The 19,793-nt window shown below is 44.0% G+C and overlaps 1 protein-coding gene across 3 annotated transcripts; it reads right to left on the bottom strand.

The window, feature by feature from the left end:
- Positions 1 to 460: 460 nt before the first annotated feature.
- On the bottom strand, positions 461 to 19,503 carry Cmc2 (C-X9-C motif containing 2). 3 transcript variants are annotated; one of them, XM_057754341.1, is made up of 6 exons: positions 19,427 to 19,503; positions 13,935 to 14,045; positions 8,959 to 9,105; positions 5,984 to 6,055; positions 1,564 to 1,683; positions 461 to 496 (listed from the first exon to the last, which is right to left on the bottom strand). In XM_057754341.1, the coding sequence occupies exons 2-5, from the start codon at positions 14,013 to 14,015 to the stop codon at positions 1,597 to 1,599; spliced, it is 387 nt and encodes a 128-aa protein (XP_057610324.1). In that variant the 5' UTR covers positions 14,016 to 14,045; positions 19,427 to 19,503; the 3' UTR covers positions 461 to 496; positions 1,564 to 1,596. The 3 variants fall into 3 exon arrangements, with proteins under 3 accessions (XP_057610324.1, XP_057610323.1, XP_057610325.1); XM_057754340.1 differs by lacking the exon at positions 461 to 496 and having other exon boundaries at positions 498 to 1,683; XM_057754342.1 differs by lacking the exons at positions 461 to 496; positions 8,959 to 9,105 and having other exon boundaries at positions 498 to 1,683.
- Positions 19,504 to 19,793: the final 290 nt, after the last annotated feature.

Genomic DNA, 19,793 nt, shown 5'->3' with positions numbered 1-19,793 from the left:
AAAAGGACTGATTTTGTTCCCCAAACTATAATCAGAAAAATCTCATTAAAATACAAACCGAAACAGCTCATTCTGGCAACTCTCCCCACTACCACATTAAAATCAGCACTGCAGACTTCAGAGCTTTCCAGGAGGCTCTTCCTCCATCATCAGCCCCACCTTCCATCATACCGATGCACTGCTGGTACAGTGACAGTACCCCAAGTTAGCTTGCCAAAGGTCACCCTCATCAAAAAGCTTTCCTGGAATGACTCCACGAACACTGGACACAAGCGCCCTTGGCATGGTTTCTTTAACACCTCAATAATCATGGGGTTTTTGTCATTGTAACTGACTATGATTAACAGTCAATTTATTGGTTTGCTCTAAGCTTCTACCAGCAAAATGTCTAAATATCCATATCAGTTTTCATAGCAGGGACTTCAAGAATTCTGGTTCCATCCCACTCCTGTTTTATCCTGATTGGCCACCCTGCAAATTGAATGTCCAGCTTCTCCTGCAATAGGAAAATCATTTATTAAACACCAAGGTCTCATACAAGCATTACACACCAAACACAAGCAGAAACTTACAGCCTGAGTTGTCTTGTGGATCCTGAGTAGCCCTCAGAAGCCCTGCTGGAGCTGTGGCTAAAGCTGCCGGGTTCCAAACCGCTGAAGGTCTCAGAAACCAGTGGTAGGAGCCAGGAGTGAACACATAGAGAGACCTGAGGTTCTAAAGCTAAAGCCCAGGAGTCAACTGGTACCCATGGTGGGAACATTTAACCAAATGAGAAAGTGGAGTCTGACGGGACCTGAACTGGATGCAGTGTTATCCATGTCAATCATCACTTCAAAGGTTTGGGCAGTACTGTTTCTAGGACCCTCCACTGCTCAAATCTGCAGATGCTCAAATCCCTTAAGGACAAAGTATTTGCATAAAACCTACACACTTCCACGAGTGGCCACTCCAGCTCTAGCTTACCTAGTGCCTGACATGACGTTAATGGTAAGCAGTTCTTGTGCTGTATCATTTAGAAAGTGGGAAGGAACATGGACGTGCCCACTATAGGTCAAGCTTTTTCAAATATCTTCCACCCATAATTGGTAAGCTAACTAGAAATACATGGTCTTTCAGAAAATGTCTCTTTAAAAAGATAAAATTGGGAACTTCATATAGTTAACTCTGTTGGAATTTCCCCAGAATTCTCATGCTAGCTTTTGTCTTCAGCGCCTAATCTCCAACCACCACGTTCTCAAATAGAGGAGCCTACTGTCTTTCTCTTAGAGGGGCCTACTGGCATCACTTTCTCCCTCGCCCTGAGAAGGTTAAAGAAAAGGGAGGACGACGCTGTCCGATGACTTTATTGTGGGAGGGGAGTTGGCAGTAGGTGGATGGAGACTCGGAGCAGCAGCAGAGGAAACTGTTTGGCAGGCACAGCCCATGGCACTAAAGGCTTTTGCTCAACAAGTACTAAGAATCCATATTCTCATGTTTTTCCATGGTTCCGTTCTTCATGGGTCACCTTTCATTCAAAGGGCCATAGAGACCAAAAGAAGGGATTTTTTTCCAACTCCCAGCCACCTTCAGGTCTCGCAGTCAAGGCATCCGGTGAACCTATTTTCCAGCTTCCTCCGGAGGGCTGGAAAGCCTTGCTCGCATGGCAGCACCGTGCTGCCGGCTCCTGGTCCTCTTCTCTGAATACTGGAAAGGGGAGAGAAGAGGCAACAGGTCACACCACCCTCAGTTACGCAAAATAATGAACATTTTTATCGATGAGACTCTGGTCGTTCATTCACTGACCAGAGATGAGAGGCAGTGATTCCTGGGCCAACACAGACTTGCCAACAGCAGCACGGACAGCCACAGCATCATGCTCCTCCCAAAGAAATAAAGGGGTATTATGGACAGATGCATTCTGCCCCTGGCCCCAGAAGCTCCTCTAAGTACTGGGGTCACTACCTTGAGAGCAACCTGTTCAGATGCTGGGCGGTTCTACTGATCCAGAGTTGTCATGGTGAACCCGTATTCTCCTGTAAACTCCCCCCGCCTGCCATTATCCTGCCTTCTTTAATCTTCAAGTGACTGGCGGCCAATAATGACCTCCTTTCCCTCTTCTTTAGCCCACGTTACTGTTTTCTCCAAGTGTTTACAGGGTGCGGCCTTTTTCTTCTGATACAGCACTGTAACCGCAACGCTCTTTATTAAAAATTCAGAACTAGACTTGAACAACACGATTCTCCAGCCAATGACTGGCAGACAGCGGGAGGGAGCCTACTTCTGATACGTTTCTCTAAACATCAGGAAGAGTAAGCAGCTCCTGGATAGTCACAGCCTCCCAGTGATTCCCAGGGTTAACATTCCAGGGTTTCTCCATCATCAACTGTCACCACACTGGATCCTCCATAAACTCTAAGCTTTTACAACTGGCCTGCTCTAAATGCAGTATCCACCTCGGAGGTTCACAACTGTCGTGCCTGTCTGGACATACGGCCAGCAGCCATTGTAGGTTATGGGGAACATAGTGTACAGCTACTCACTATGAAAGAGCACTTTGATTTTCTCAAATGTTTATTAAACTACATTCAGAACAGAATGCCTTAATACATGTGTGTTTATATGCTATTGATAGATACTGACAGATTTAAAAAAATAAATTAATTATTCTTCCCTGAGGAAGAGGAAAGAAAGAAAATGAATTAAAACATGAGCACATCTCAACAATGGAACATCTTTTAAGGGCCAGAGACATGGGAAGAAAGGACATAAAAATAGAGGACTTAGTAACATCTAAGCAAGGACTTTATTGAATTCCTCCCCCACTCCCAAGAAGAAAAATATGAAGATTTTCAACTCCTCTACTTGTCTGGGCAAACAACAATCATTAAGAAGTTTCAATCAATTTAATTACAAACTAAAGATTTTGATTAAAGAACTATATAAATTCTTTTGAATGGCAGTTTTTAAAAATTACATTTATTGCCAGACATAATGGCACATGCCTTTAATCCCAGCACCTGGGAGGCAGAAGCAGGTGAATCTCTGTGAATATAAGGCCAGCCTGATCTAAATTCTAAAACAACCAGAGCTACATAATGGAATCTTGTCTCAGAAAAAAAAAAAAAAAAGACATTTATTTTGCATCTGTTTCTGTGTGTGAGTGCACACATGTCATAGTCAAAGCCAGAGGACAGCTTTTAGGAGTTCATTCTCTCCTTCCACCGTGCATGTCCCAGGGATGGAACTTAGGTGGTCCACTTGACCACAAACACCCTCACCCAATAAGCCATGTTCTCAGCCCTTGAATAACAATTTTCCAAACTGTTTCCTTCATCAAAAGGCTTCTCTGAGCCGGGCGCACGCCTTTAATCCCAGCACTTGGGAGGCAGAGGCAGGTGAATCTCTGTGAGTTCGAGACCAGCCTGGTCTACAGAGCTAGTTCCAGGACAGGCTCCAAAGCCACAGAGAAACCCTGTCTCGAAAAACCAAAAAAAAAAAAAAAAAAAAAGGCTTCTCTGTAAATTCGAGGCCAGCCTGGCCTACAGAGCAACTTACAGGACAGGCTCCAAAGCTACACAGAGAAACCCTATCTCAAAAAACCAGAGCAAAGCAAAACCAAATCAAACCAGGGAAGAAGAGATGGAGGACAGACACATAGGCTCTTCAAGCAACCTTGTAGGTGCAGGAGGCCAAGGCAGCGTGGGCTCTATGAGACCCTGCCTCAAAAACAAAACAGAACAAAAGGACTATTTGGGAGAAAACAATATGAAACAATATTCTAGAACATAGACAGACATGTGCTCTAGGAAAAACGATCTGACACTGGACTGTCTGCAGCGACTAGGAGAGAAGAGTCTAAAGGTAAGAGTTCAGAAGGTGATGACACAGCAGGCCACTAAAAGGAGCACATTGAAGTAAAAGTTATACTAATGTAGTTAATAAGTCTATCCTAATGTAGAAAGTCAAGATGGCCCTTGAACAAAAAGGGGGAAAGGGTAAATGCAAAGTCACTCCCAAGACATCATCAAAAAACAGAATAAAGAGGATGTTAACCACACAATGCAGGCACAGGAACAGAGGATGTGCAAATGCAGTAACAACAAAGGAAAAGGCAGCAAAGAGGCAGAAACAGGCAGGCACTTTGAAAGGGGCATGAGTACCCCAACACACTGGGGTTGAAGACGGCTCACTGGTTTGGAGCCTGTGCAGCTCTTACAGAGGACCCAACTGCAATTCGCAGCACCCATGTCCAGCAGCTCACAACCACTTTAACCTACAGCTCCAGGGATCCAACATCTCTAACCTCTGAGGGCACCTGCACACATAAACATGCTTTTTTAAAAAAGTTCCAAACATGGACGGATAACAGGAGAGTCACTTTTTTATTGTTGTTGCTGTTTATTTTTGAAGACAAGGTTTCTCTGTCTTCAGCCCTGCCGGATACAATGAGCCTGTAGGCTGAAGATGGATGCCCGCAATGTTACGTAAGAACTTTGGGTGACTGTCCAAGCAGCAAAATGTCTCTGTCAATTCTAGAGTTTTGGAGTTGCTTACAATGCACTTCCTGTTTACTTAGGTAATATTATATCCTTCTAGAGTCTTTGACGGAGTTGAAGAATAGTTATGGTTTTCCTTAGTTATGATAAAAGATAAAGTAGATATAAATATTGTAACTGTAATTCTTGCTCAATACTTGTTTTATTATATGTAATTTTACTATGTTAAAGTTAAAACCTTCCTTTTTATTTAGACAGAAAAGGGGAAATGCTGTGAGAAATCCTTCTGTGTATGTGTTGTTTTTATTGGTTAATAAATAAGCTTCTTTGGCCTGTGATAGGGCAGAGTACAACTAGGCAGGAAAACTAAACTGAATGCTGGAAGAAAGAAGGTGGAGTCAGTGAGAAGCCATGTAGCTGCATGCAAGAGCCCACTGGAACCTTGCTAGTAAGCCACAGCCATGTGGCAATACACAGAATAATAAAAATGGGTTAAGATACAAGTTAGCCAGAAATATGCTTAAGCTACTGTCCAAACTGTATTGCAAATATAGTTTCTGTGTGATTATTGCGGGACTGGGCAGGACAAAAACCTCTACCAGCATACACACACACACACACACACACACACACACACACACACTGTCCAGTCTCAAAGGCTTATATGGCTTATATTAATTATACACTGTTTGGTCTAGCTCAGGTTTATTATTAACTAGCTCTTACAACTTAAAATAACCCATAATTCTTGACTATCTTTAGCCACATGGCTTGGTACCTTTTCTTGGTGAGGCATTCTCATCTTGCTTACTCTGCATCTGGCTGATGATTTCCTCTTCCCTGAATTCACTTAGACTGGTTTTTCCACCTATACTTCCTGCCTGGCTACTGGCCAATCAGCATTTTATTAAACCAATACGAATGACAAATCTTTACAGTGTACAAAAGCATTCCACAGCAGTGTCTCTTCAAAGCAACAGAAAACAAACTAAGCAGGGCAGTGGTGGCACATGCCTTAAATCCCAGACCTTGGGAGGCAGAGGCAGGCAGATCTCTGTAAGTTCTGAGGCCAGTCTGGTCTACAAGAGCTAGTTTCAGGACAAACACCAAAGCTACAAAGAAAAACCCTGTCTTGAAAAACAAAAACAAACAAAAAAACCAAACTAAGACAGGGAGTAATGTTCTAAAGCTATCCCCAAAGCAGAATTCAGGCCTCTAGGTTTTTTTTTGTTTTGTTTTTTGTTTTTCGAAACAGGTTTTGGAGCCTGTCCTGGAACTAGCTCTTGTAGACCAGGCTGGTCTCGAACTCACAGAGATCCGCCTGCCTCTGCCTCCCGAGTGCTGGGATTAAAGGCGTGCGCCACCACCGCCCGGTAGGCCTCTAGGTTTTAAAGAGAATGTCATATAAAGTTGATTATCTGAGAGACTAAAATTATAGAAAATTTAATAATGAAAACAACATAACATTTGAAAATGTTACGCTATTTAACTCTGGGCACAGTTCTTACCTCATTCTTCAAGCACTTTCTCATTTCCCGATCAAGATCGTTGCAATGACCAAAAAATTTCAGAATGTTGTGCTAAAGGGGAGAAAGGGGTAAGATATTTCATCTCATAATATGCTAATGTCTCTGAAACACAGAACATAAACAGATGCTGCTATGGTAATGGGGTCTGCCACACGTGGCTCTGGTAATAAGCAATTAGGAGTCAAGCAAAACACCTAAGGAGGCCTACCCTGCCCTCCCTCCATGGCAGGAATGAATGCTTGCCGGACAAAAACAAAGACAAACGTGATCGATGAGATGACTTGGTGGGCGGAAAGCTTGTAAGCACAGAGATGTGAGTTACACCCACAGCACGGACAGAGAAGTCGGCAGCCCAGGAAGGTGGGGACAAGGAGATCCTGGGGACTCCCTGGTCAGCCACCTAGCTGAGTCCATGAGCTCCATGTTAGTGAGAGATCTTGTCTCAAAACAGGGCGAAGTGATAAAGACATCAGACATTGCCCTCTACACTCATGTACGTGCACACACGCGCACACACACACTTTTCTTAGTTTAAAAAACAAGGAAGCCTCCTACCCCATTAAAATCTTACATAGCATAAAAGAATGGAAAAGTTTTAATCACAGGGCAGGAAAGACAGCTCAGCAGTTAAGGGCACTTCGTATTCTTCCAGAACCCAAGTTCAGCTCCTATCACCAACAACAAGCAGCTCACAACAACCTGCAACTTCATCTCCAGAGAAATCTAATGCCTCTGGCCTCCAAAGATAGCCATATGCATGTTCTCTTATAGAAAAACACACAAACACATAATTAGAAACTTAAAATGATGAACTGGAGAGGTGGCTCAGAGGTTAAGTGCACTGACTGCTCTTCCAGAGGTCCTGAGTTCAATTCCCAACAACCACAAGGTGGCTCACGACCATCTACAATGAGATCTGGTGCCCTCTTCTGGTGTGCAGGCAGAACACCATATACATAATAAATTTTTTAATAAGTAAAGGGTTTAATCACCTAAACCATCTCCTTAATTATCACGCACCACCCCATCCCTATTAGAGGGATATGGCTCCAGCAACATAGGCAAAGACTTACTTCACTAGCAAACATTGATCCACAAAAGTTACTTAAGGGGCTAAAGAGATAAGTCTGGTTAAGAGTGCTTGCTGCTCTTGTAGAGAATTCAAATCCAATTCCCAGAACTCACACTGAGTATAATTCCAGTTTCAGGGGATCCCAGGCTCTCTTCTGGTCTCTATGGGCACCAGCACTCATGCATGTATGCAATGTGTGTGTGTGTGTGTGTGTGTGAGTGAGAATTTAAAACTTTTAAAATGTTATTTATTAAAATGTTTGCTGCTGAAGCCACTTTCTCATGTGCCTCTATCCCAAAAGTTACCATCAAAATACATCAGACATATACTGCATCATTAGATGACCTGTATAGACCACATAAATAAGCCACTAGCTTATAAGAAAAACCTGTGTTGGGGCTGGAGAGATGGCTCAGTCCCTACTCTTACTCTGGTCTATTCTAAGGCGTACAAGGGGTCATAACTCCAGCTCCAGTAGATCTGATGCCCTCTTCTGGCCTCCATGGGTCATGCATGCATATGGTGCACAAATGCACATATAGTCAAAACACCCATACACATAAAATAAGAATAAATAAACCTCAAAAAAAAGTTTTTAAATCTGTCTAAAGTTCAAAGTCTGCTTTGTTGGAAGCGCAAAACTAAAAATCTCATCTAGGTTTCAAACCCTGTTGCCAGAACTGTGAATGCTGCGTGGCAGACGCCGAGCTGGTGCCAAGACCCTGGGCTCTAGCGAAGTCAGGGTTGTTTGCATGCGACAATGTTTAAGGCGGGGCAGGCAGCACAGTGATCTGCAATAAGGATCTGCTGTAAACACTGAACTTGTGCGTGTAATGAGCACGGTTTTCCTTCTCCCCCTAATTATGACTTGCGTGGGAACCAGACAACACATAATTAGGAAGCGACGCCTGGTGCTATTGCCTTGTGCTATTTCTCGTTCCTCCTTCACCACCACAGAATCACTTCTCAGGTCGACGCTGCATAAACGGTCAGAGCAGTTCCAATAAGCCCTTAAGTCAGTCCAGGATTTCCTCTCTGTTACCTAATGGCCTTTTCAGAATAAACACTTCCTGTGTTTTCCCTAAATAACTTCTGTGACAAAAAATAAACAGGGAAGCCGGGCGGTGGTGGCGCACGCCTTTAATCCCAGCACTTGGGAGGCAGAGGCAGGCGGATCTCTGTGAGTTCAAGACCAGCCTGGTCTACAAGAGTTAGTTCCAGGACAGGCTCCAAAACCACAGAGAAACCCTGTCTCGAAAATCAAAATAAATAAACAGGGAAAACATTTTCACCCTTTCTAATAAGAACTACAAGCTGACACTCTTAGAAATCACAGCAGTGTTTAGTGTCTACAGCACCCACAGGAGTGTGTGTACACACACATACATCTCCCCACCCCAAAGCATGTACATATGTGACCACGATTCCACCGTGTGTGGAGGCCAGAGGTTAATGCTGGTGTTTTCTTCAATCTCTTTCCACCCCATTTTTAGAGTCAGGTCTCTCCTGAACCTGGAGTTGTCCAATTGGCCTACGCTGGCTGGCTAGCAAGCCCCTGGGGAACCCACCCCGCTGCGACCAGCTCTTCCACACGTGCTCACCTCAGAACCATGCCCTCACACTTGCAGTGGGCATCTCTGCAGCTGCCCCACAGACACACATCTTATTTTAAAATCTAAGATAAAGGCTAACTTTTGTCCTTCACCTCCACGCTAGCTCAGACCAGATGAGAACCACACTTTGTGAAGGGAATGTCAGCCGAACACCCAGGGGGAGCTGGTAAACAGCACCTGTGCACGGAGGCCTCCTTGAAACTGCTAGTAGTGGATGGGCATTCTAGAAACCAACCCACCGGAGTAACTGGTGAGTGGGATCTGCGCACCTTGCATATAGAGAGCAGTGGACCGGGCGCTGGGGAATCAGCAGTGCAGGGGGAAGACAGAGCGAGCCATTTCCATACAGCACTGCTGTAGTGGAGGGGCACCTGGGGGCCCAAGAATCTGTCATCAGGAGATGCACATGGGCGGTTCTGGTTAAAGTCAGTGGTGATAAAACAAAGCAAAAAAACTGTGAATGTGGGGGAGGGGTCAGTGGGGAGGAGAGAGGGCAGAGGTGGGGGAGATGAGAGAAGGAGGGAGGGGATAAATAGAAAACACTGTATACATGTATGAAACTGTCAACGAACTCAACAAAATAGACATACAATTTTGATATGAATTTAAATACCTGAAGCTGCACAGTGGTGGCACACGCCTTTAATCCCAGCACTCAGAAGGCAACGGCAGGTGGATCTCTGAGTCTGAGGCCAGCCAGGTCTAGAAAGTGAGTTCCAGGACAGCCAGGGCTGTACACAGAGAAACCCTGCCTCAAAAACTACAACAACAACAAAAATACAATAGTAATGATAATAACTTTAAATACTTGAAAACTTCCCCAATAACCCAAGTACTTATCTGTTCTGCTCGCTCTCACCCTTCACAAGAGTGACAGCAGAGATCCCCAGAGGCTGGGGAGAAGTGGGGCAGATGGAATCAGAGATGACACTGGTCTCTGGCTTTGACAAGTAGATGCACAAGACAGAAAAGGGGGGACAGTTTAAAAAGGGCTGAGTCTGTCTGGACAAGCTGAGTTTGTTTGTGGAACAGTTAATTCATGGAGTTAACGCAGAAGTAAACAGAATTCAGAAAAAGAAAAAGTTTGAGCTAGAGATTTCAGTTGCCAAAATCACAGAAGAATTTCTCCAGACGCATAGCTGAGAAACAGTCTTAAGGTAGAGGCAAGACTGCCAAGGAGATGAAGCATATTCAAGACTAAGTAAATCCAGGGAAGAGACAAGGTTGCAGAAGAGATCAAATGCTGGCCTGAAGCGGTGAGCTGGCGGAAGATGTCTACGGAGTTTAACCATGCTCTAGCCAGTGGCCTCAGTTGGTTCAGCATCCTCCCAAGGAGCAGACAACCAGCTGAAAGAGGAGAAAGCAAACAGTCCTTCTAGTCTGCTCTGAAGCCTGGGATTACTGAAAGGTTTATGTGTTTGTGTTCTCAGCAAGGGAAAAAAGGGAGTCTTTTAAAATGTTAATAGGAAGACTCCCTGCAAAACGGGGAAATACAGAGATAAGAAAATGCCCCCCCCCACACGGTAAAGCCTATTCGTAGTGACTTTATTTCTGGGTGGTAAAGGAATGGTAGCTTCTGTTTCCTTGATGCTGTCTTGGATTTTTCATACTGTCTACAAAGACATGTGTTACTTAAATATTGCCTTTATAAATCAGAAAAAAAAAACATTAAGGGCTTGCAAGTGGCTTTGAGGAAAGCAGCTGCTTTATATTCTGTATTCTAAGTGTACATGATTTGAGTCTTGCTGACAAACGCAGGCAAAACAGCTCAGTAGATCAGAGGCAGCCTGTAGATACTGACGGCCACAGAAATGACATGCAGCAGCAAAGACCACAGGAAAACCATAAAACACGGGAAAATGATGAAAGCACAGCAAGGCAGGCTCTGCGGAGATGCAGGGGCCCTGGACTTCAAGCGGACTACAGAGCACCGCAGCATCCCTGCATGGAAAGGGACATGCAGAGTGATGGCCTTGTAACACAGAAAGATTAAAACATCCACACATATTGGGGACAGAAGCTAAACAACTTGGTCTACCATCCTATCAATTAAATTACAGAGGCAATGTGTGGTACATAACCCAGCATCCTCAGAGAGTGCAGGAAAAGGCAGAAAGTTGCAGCTTTAGCAAGAATCCTATCAAAGCACACATACAGCACATCCCGCTCACATCAGATGCATAGCCGGTGGTTTAGTTCTACTGTGAGCACGAGGGACTGCTAGGCTCCAGTGATACTGCCAGAGTGTGGTGCCACTCTGAGAGCAGTCTCTTACTGCTCAGCTCTGGGGTAAACAGAACACGCGGAAGGCACTTCTTGAACTGCTGCTGGCCACCGCCATCACACTCTAACCAACAGCACCTCCATCCTCAGCCTATGTTCAAATTATTTGACGTCAGTCATCCTTTCCTTTGGCGTGACTCATATGGAATAAAGTTATAATTATCTGGTTCTACTCACAGCACATCTCTGAGTACAGGGATTAAAGGTATGCGTCGTGCACAGCTAAAGGTGTAACTGGGGCTGGCCTTGAACTCCTGATCTTCCTGTCTCCGACTCTTGAGCACATCATATTGTACCTGAGTAAGGGCCTGGGCTACCACTAGCTTCTCTTTATTTTAACCACTGTACATAGCACACCGAAACAAACACTCCTAGTGCCCAAACGAAAACAGCCTGGGCAACAAAACTGTACTGTGTTACCCGCGTGTGCGCTAGTCCACAACCATAGTGGCGAATAAGCAGGACAAGTCTATAACACAGACTTTAAATAATAAATAACTGCACACGCACTGCACCACTAAGGAGGGAGAACTTAATCCATTAGTCTTTAAATGTGCACCATGACTTTCTTTCAAAGAACCATGGAAAGGAAAAAAGAACAATTTTATTTGTTTGTTTTTGGTTTGGTTTTTCAAGATAATGATTCTCTGTGTAACAGGGAACTGGCTGTTCTTGAACTGACAGAGATCCGTCTGCCTCTACCTGAGTTCTAGGATCAAAGGTATGTGCCAAGACATCCAGCTAGAAACAACTTTATAGAGAGGCTCTAGACTAATGACCTGGCAAGGCAGTCTTTCCCCACACTCGGTTACACACTAATGTTGTCTTAGCATCTGTGGGATTATTTTTGACATTTAAATCCCTGACCCACTAGAACAGATTCATAGGGCTAGTATGAAAATCTAATTTTAACTTTTTCACTCGATTATGTAATTGTTCCAGTGTCATCTATTAAAAAATCCATTTGAGAGGGCTGGAGAGACGGCTCAGAGGTTGAGAGCATTGGCAGCTCTTCCAGAGGTCCTGAGTTCAGTTCCCAGCAATGACATGTTGGCTCATAGCTACTTACAATGGGGTCTGATGCCCTCTTCTGGAATGCAGGTGTATCTGCAAATAGAGCACCATATGCATAAAATAAAATCTTTAAAAAAGATTTTTTTAAAAAAAAAATCCATTTGAAATCCTCCAATTCTGTGAATAAATGGGGGAAACTGGTCTTCTAACAACCAAACTGGGCAGAACACAGGAGGAAATCATTTTAAGATGGCGCAGATCTATGGCATCAAGATGAACCCTGTGTTTGCCTGGCTTCCAGTCACACAGCTGGATAGAGAACACTGCCCTGGGAGAGCTGAGGAGCGGCTCCGGGTAGTTGGCTTTGTCAGCGAGGGAGGGGACCACATGGAGCTGCCACTCCTATCAGCTGGCACATCACGAGGCTGCAGTAAGTACAAAGAACTACACAGAACCAAAGGCTGAAAGCAGCTAAGAATCTATGGAGTTCTTACAAGACAAACACCCAGGCAGTAGAGAATCTACTAATATAATAGAATACTAGAATCACACTTGATTTAGCTACTCCAGACATGTCCTAAAAACACCTACCCAGCAGATTTCAATCCTGCCAAAAAAGAAAAAAGCTAAAAACCCCCAAACCCAAGTGTTCAGCTGCAAATGAAAAACACTTACTAAAACGATGTTAAAGTGATGGGCTAATTCTAAAACTTATAAGGAAGGGAAAAGGTTCTAAGCAGGAAGGTGGTGGTGGTGCAGGCCTTTAATCCTAGCATTCCAGAGGCAGAGGCAGAGGCAGGTAGATCTCTGTGAGTTCAAGGGCCAGCCTGGTCTCCAAAGTGAGTTCCAAGACACCTATGACTGTTATACAGAGAAACCCTGTCTCGAAAAACCAAAAGAAAGAAAGAAAAAGGTTCTAGAATAGACAAAAACAACTTTTTTTAAAAAAGACGTTGCATTTCAGGTCAGTCAGGTCTACACAGTGAGACTCTCTCCCTAAAAGGAAAAGACACAGCTGGATTATGGGTTAGAGACAACATAAGGCAAACAGCATTCAAGGGTGTGTGAAATATACCAAGAGAGCTCAGCAGAAAAAAAGGCATGCCTCATAAAACTGACAATATAAGTTTAGTGCCCAAAATCAGATATCTGCCCGTCTCTGCCTCCTGAGTGTTGGGATTAAAGGTGTGCCCCACCACCTCCCAGCATAAGAGTGCCTAATTCTTGATCCACATACATATTGTGTGAATTGTTTACCCAAGTATGTTGTCATCAACAGCATTCTTTGACCCAATAAAACATCTGTAGGTATTACTTATTATCATTCTTTGGGTCCTAATCTTATCCATCTGAGTGGCAGTCACTATTACTAAATGTAATATATCTACAGTTTACATCATCATGAGATAAATAAAAGCACCACGTTAAAGAAAAACACTAATAATTCATAAAACCATTAAAATGAACCTAATATTCAACATCTACAAAAAAAGCCAACTTGACTTAATGTAGTCTCCATAGGGGCTCATTTTTACTTTCCATTCTACTAAGTGTTAAGTAAATTCATCAAATCTGGCCAATCAAAAACTGGAGCTCACTAACATAAACTTACATAAAGGTGACTATAAAGGAGCAGACAACCTTAGAATGACGCCACATGGTCAGGGATTGGATCTGCACTAACTGTCCCTGCATCCTTCAGTAGGAAAGTAACACTTCTCCCTGTAAGAACATGCATTCCAACTACTGCACAGGACTGCATAGGACCGCACAGGTTCTACCCTGCTAGTAATAAAGAGCATGGAATCACACACACAAGCTTCAAGCAGCTCACTTCTGTTACTAATAATACACTGCCCCTGTCCCTTTGTGCTATGGGAAAACACTTCACATCAGTGCTGTACCTAAGTTTCACTTGTGCGTTAAGATCACTCTTCTGAATCCTTACATTTTTGTGACATTCCTTAAGCAAGTTAATCAAGATGTTGCATTCCTCGGTGTGCAAATGTGGCGATAAGTCAGGATGCATCTTTAGGAGGACGAATAAAGGCAGGGCGACCTGTGAACACAAGAATTCCTTGAGTATGCATGAATATATTTGTATTTGCAATGACCTTAATCAGAATCAAGTGTCAACCAGGAACCAAGTGTGTAGCTGGAGCCAAGCGTTCAATGCGAGCCTCAGCTCCTTTACAGTGATGAAACAGCCAGCATGTTCCCCAGGTTTAGAGCCTGCAGGTCCCGAGGAGGAAGAGCAGTCCCTCCCTTGGAACACTTGCCAACATCAACAGCTGGACTTTAAAAACTTTGCTCACACACCAGGAACTGGTTACGACTCATCTTATTCAGGTGAAAGTTTAGCAACAAGGAGAATTGGTTATTACTTCTTTTAAATCGTATGCTCCTCTGAGAGAGTTTTAAAGGGCCGTAAGTCAGTCTCACATTAGTGTGAATTAACTCAGACTGCTTTTTAACATCTGGCTGAGAAAACCTAGCTAAATGATGAAGTGAGACAATAAGTGGTTTTCAAATTTCACAGAGCTGTGCACAAAAGTAATCACTGCACCGAAAACAAAAATTGAAGATCCCAGGAATTAGTTTAATAGGTCAACCACAAAAGAGAAAATTAGCAACCAAGATTAAGAAAATATATGGTTTTAAAATGTCTGCTGTAGTTATATAGTGTTACCCTATTTTTTAACTACACTTTCTAACTCAGAACATGACCAAAAGAACCATTTAATTGTTTTAATCTTAAAAGCTCTCTCTCAAAAAAAAAAAAAAATTAGAACTACCCCAGATCTATTAAGAAAGCCACTGTCAGCCAGGTGTGGTGGCACACAACTTTTAGGCCAGCACACAGAAGGCCGAGGCAGGCAGATCCCTGTGAGTTGGAGGCCAGCCCGGTCTACAGGATGAGTTCCAAGACAGCCAGGGCTACACAAAAAATCTTGTCTTGAAAAACTAAAAAAAAAAAGAAGGAAGGAAGGAAGGCAGGCAGGCAAGCTGTTGTTATCAGGTATGGTGGTGCACTCCTTTAATCCCAGCACTTAAGAAGCAGAGGCAGGTGGCTCTCTGAGTTCCAAACCAGTCTGGTCTATGAAGAGAATTCCAGGACAACCATGGCTACACAGAGAAACTTTGTCTCTCTCAAACCAAACAAACAAACAAAAAGAAAGCTGAGGAAAAAAACAAAAAGGAAGGGGTGCTGAGAGACGGCTCAGTAGGTAAGAGGTATAAACTTTGCTGTCCTTACAGAACTTGAATCCCATTCCCAGCCCACAACAGGCAGTTCACAGACCCCTGTAACCACAGCTCCGAGGAATCCAACACCCTCTCCTCTTCTGTCCTCCAAGGGCACATGCATGCACATGGTGTGTGTAACACACACACACACATACACACACACATAATAATATATGGGTTTTTTTAAGTAAAGGAAAATAACAAGGGCTGGAGAGGCTGTAAAGAAACTGGTGAGACTGTGACCCTTGTACACTGCTGGTGTAACATAAAATGGTGTGGTCACCATAAGAGTCATCTAAACACTCAAAACATTTCATAGGGACCCACACCTGCAATCTCAGCTCTCAGAGGCAGAGGCAGGAGAAACAAGCTTAAGGTCAATCTGACACAGTTGCATAGCAAATCTCAGGACAGCCTAGGCTACACAGCAAATCTCAGGACAGCCTAGGCTACACAGCAAATCTCAGGACAGCCTAGGCTACACAGCAAATCTCAGGACAGTCTAGGCTACACAGCAAATCTCAGGACAGCCTAGGCTACACAGTAAATCTCAGGACAGCCTAGGCTACACAGCAAATCTCAGGACAGCCTAGGCTACACAGCAAATCTCAGGACAGCCTAGGCTACACAGCAAATCTCAGGACAGCCTAGGCTACACAGCAAATCTCAGGACAGCCTAGGCTACACAGCAAATCTCAGGACAGCCTAGGCTACACAGCAAATCTCAGGACAGCCTAGGCTACACAGCAAATCTCAGGACAGCCTAGCCTACATAGCAAGACTGTCTCAAAAAGGGAATGAAATGGACCAGCTTCATCAGTGATGGGTGCTTCCTGCACAAGGCTGTCTAACTCTAGTTCTGGGGGTTCCAACGCCCTCTTCTGACCTCTGCCAGCCCTGCACATATATTGTATGGGGAAATCCCTCATACATAGAAAATAGATTTTGTTTTCAAAAAGGGGAAAATGAAAATAGAATTACTACACGAGGTAGCAATTCCGCTCCTAGAAATACCCCCAAAGAACTGCAGGCAGCGTCTAGAAGAGACAGCAAGACACCCACACACAGCAGGTCATTCCCAACACCAAAACAAGCAAACAAACAGCGAAGTGCTACCTTGGCCACACACAATGGAATACCAGTAAGCCTTAAAAGGAAATGAACTACATACTGCAACGTGGGTGAAGTTGGGGATAGGCTGAAGAAAATGTTCCTGTCTCAAAAAAACAAAAAAAAATAAAAAAAAAAAAAAATGAAGGAAAGAAAGAAAGAAAAGAAAAAGCACAGCACAATGGCACTGCCTGAAATACCTAGTCTGCACGTTAAGGCATGTCTCTATTTTCAGACAATATTTACAAAAGGTTACATTCATGTTCACAGAAACAAAAATCAAGCCACTGGTTGTACAGGACTAAAGATGAAAGTGAGGGCTAATTTGTAAATGGATACAAACAAATCTCTCAGAGCAGTGGTTCTCAACCTGTGGGTCACAGCCCCTTTGGAGACACGTATCAGATATCCTGCACATCAGATATTTATATTATGATTCATAACAATAGCAAAATTACAGCTATGATGTAACATGAAATAATTTTATAGTTGGGGTCACCACAACATGAGGGACTGTACTAAAGGGTCACAGAATTAGGAAAGTTGAGAACCAGTGCCTTAGAGTAATGAAAATGTTCTAAAATGGGGTCCTGGTAATGGCTGCACAATTTTACAAACTTACTAATATCACTAAATTCGCTTACAATGGGCAAATTTTATGGCATGCACATTTTATAAAAAAAATTTTATATAAAAAAATCTGAGAAATGTTTGTGTGTGTGTGTGTGTGTGTATCTGAAATTGTCAAACTGCCCACCTCATTCCCAACAAATACAAAAGAAAACCTAAATAATTCCCAAGTACTAAAGCATAGCCACTATCTTAAGTTGCAATTATATCTGCTCACTGTTCAATTTAGTAACTACTAAACACACATCCACACCACAGCTAAAGGCCACAAATCAAGCACTCCCACCCAGCTAAGGATTTGAAATGGAAAACAGAAACACAGCCAAGTTCAGATTTTCTTTGCTCTGCACTGACTACATGTCATCTTAATGACACAAACTATATGCCTCAGAAGTGTGAAGTTCGACATAGTTCATCAGTGTAAGTGATCAGCCTATGTTATGGTGTTAATCACCAGAAGCTATCATGTATAGTACTGTAACAGAATGTAGAAGGGAGTTAATCTTCTTTCCATCTCACTTATTTTTTCTGCAAGTACACGGATTTGCCACCTAGAAAATGATCTGAATGTTTTGTTTCAAAAATGTACTTGTCAAAATATTTTTGCACATTTTGATCAAGCAGTCCTCAAATTTGTTCCTTCATGGTTCAAATGCAAATTTAAGATGTTCAGAAACAGCTTTTCTAATTAGCAAAGCAGACACGTGGTCTCCAACTTTTGATGGCCCACCTTACAATTTCTCGACTTCAATTCATGGAAAGATGACACACATTCGGAACCTGTTGTTTTGACCTGAAACTTTTCATAAACTAGCAGTATACAGACCAATGCCGTCCTGTCTCATGGTGCTGAGCAGTGTGAACCAGTGCTAGCCCCAGAGTTGCACAGTGTAGAGAAACTACCAATGCACTAAAGTATACTGGGTGGCTACTACTTTTTTGAAGGATTGTGTTTTCTGTTTTCACATTCTTTTCATGTTTGCAAAATGCATATGCGTGTATGCATGAATGGTGAGCCCACAAGTGTTATAAATAAATGCACAGCAGACATCTATTGGAGTAATCCAATGGAAGTGTATATGTACACATCCCCTTGGACTAGCCCGTTTTTGCAGAGCTACGGGAAAACCTGCCTTTTGGATAAGTTACTGTCAATTCTGTAGAAATCCTTTGAAACCATGGCATTCTACCTTCTATAGTATCCTAGCAGGGTATAAAACTGACACACACACCCCCGCAAGGGTAACTGGATACCTTCCCCACAGACTGAAGCCCTGATATGAAAGTATTCACTCAGCCAAACCTTTGTTCTTAGAGCCAAAACCTGCTCCCCACAGACTTTCATAACAGTCACATTGCCTACTGCCTTGAATTCCATCAAACTGCTTCTCAAGAAATAGGCCGCCTCTGCATCCTTCTGGAACAATGTTACCAGCACCAGGGCGGCAGGTAAGCATTCTGCCAAGTCAAGGGAACTTGAGAGAAATAATAATAATAATGATGATGATGATAATCAGTCCTCACACTCATAATTGAACAGAAGCTTGTGAGGGAGTAGTCTAGTAAGTGTATATAGTGAAATGCCCAATAAATGTTTGCTGAATGTTGATATTACTACTGAAGAGGATGAAAAGAGGCTCATTTTGACTTTGTTCAACCAAACCAATACAAAGGGTTAAATGTACAACACAGAACGAATGTTACAAGCGAATCCCTTTTGCTGATGCAGAGCTGTAGACATTTAAAGCGGGTTTAGTTACTGACACAGTCTCACGTGGTCCAGCCTGGCTCGAACTCCCTATGTACCTGAGGATGGCGCTGAATTCCTGACCCTGACCCCTGCCTCCACCTCCCCAGTGCTGCGATTAAGGTACGAGCCACCTTACCAAGCTTGTTTTGTGGGTATGTGTGTGTGTGTGATTTCGCAAAGTTTTAGCAGAGGTTTCTAATATTTCGACTCTACATACATCTATTGTGAAAACACAATCAGAATGGTCCTCGTAGCCTATAAAACGGACACGAAACGTAACTTTCCTTGCCCAGCGTACCGTGGAGATCCTTGTGGATACCCTCATCACCAGCCAGTTAATTGACTTTTCTGTACAAGAACTTTCACGGCAGCTAAAGCGCACACTACCAGATGCCCGTTTCTGCAGGCAGATCCCTAGACGAGTGTCACGTATCTCCAAAAGCGCTGAGACAGGGGACGCGCACTCTATAAGACGTGTGCTCCAGATCGCAAGGCCAAGAGCGGCCGCGAGCAGTCACACTCCGTAGAGGGTCACGGCCGCGGCTCACCAACCGAGTGTCCCTAGCCAAGGTCCAAGGACAAGGACGTGGGTGCACCCCAGCCGCCTCAGCATCTCGCCTCGAGCGGCGTGGGAACCCGAAGAGCCGTGTCTTCGCGCCGCAGGCTCCCAGAAGCCCCGAAGCTGAGGCCCGCCAGACACTCACCGCAGCTCGGCCCCCTCGGGAAACACTAAGAGAAAAGTCACGGGCTCAGAGCACGCAGCTCCGCCGAGTGGACCGCCCTGCCCCGCCTCTCCGCGCATGCGCCGCCCGGCGTGCACCGCCCCGCCTGGATCGAGCCACTGTCCAAGACTAAGGGGAAATCAAGGGCTGGTTCACCACGCTCGGCGTGGGCAGCAGACAACGCGGACTGCAAGGAGGGATTCTAGACAGAGGTAACCTTTATTTATCTGATCCTGACCCTGATTAGAGCGACGTTGGGGACCTGACGCGTTTCCCATAGGGCGCGGCCACTACCGCGTCCCCCACCATACACCGGGAGCAGTGCGGAGGCCTGGCCCGGTGGGCAGGG

This window comes from Chionomys nivalis, chromosome 21 (genome assembly GCF_950005125.1).
Source record: "Chionomys nivalis chromosome 21, mChiNiv1.1, whole genome shotgun sequence".
Taxonomy (NCBI): domain Eukaryota; kingdom Metazoa; phylum Chordata; class Mammalia; order Rodentia; family Cricetidae; genus Chionomys; species Chionomys nivalis.
Note: the sequence above shows the minus strand (reverse complement) of the source record. Positions and strands in the feature narration are given on the sequence as shown.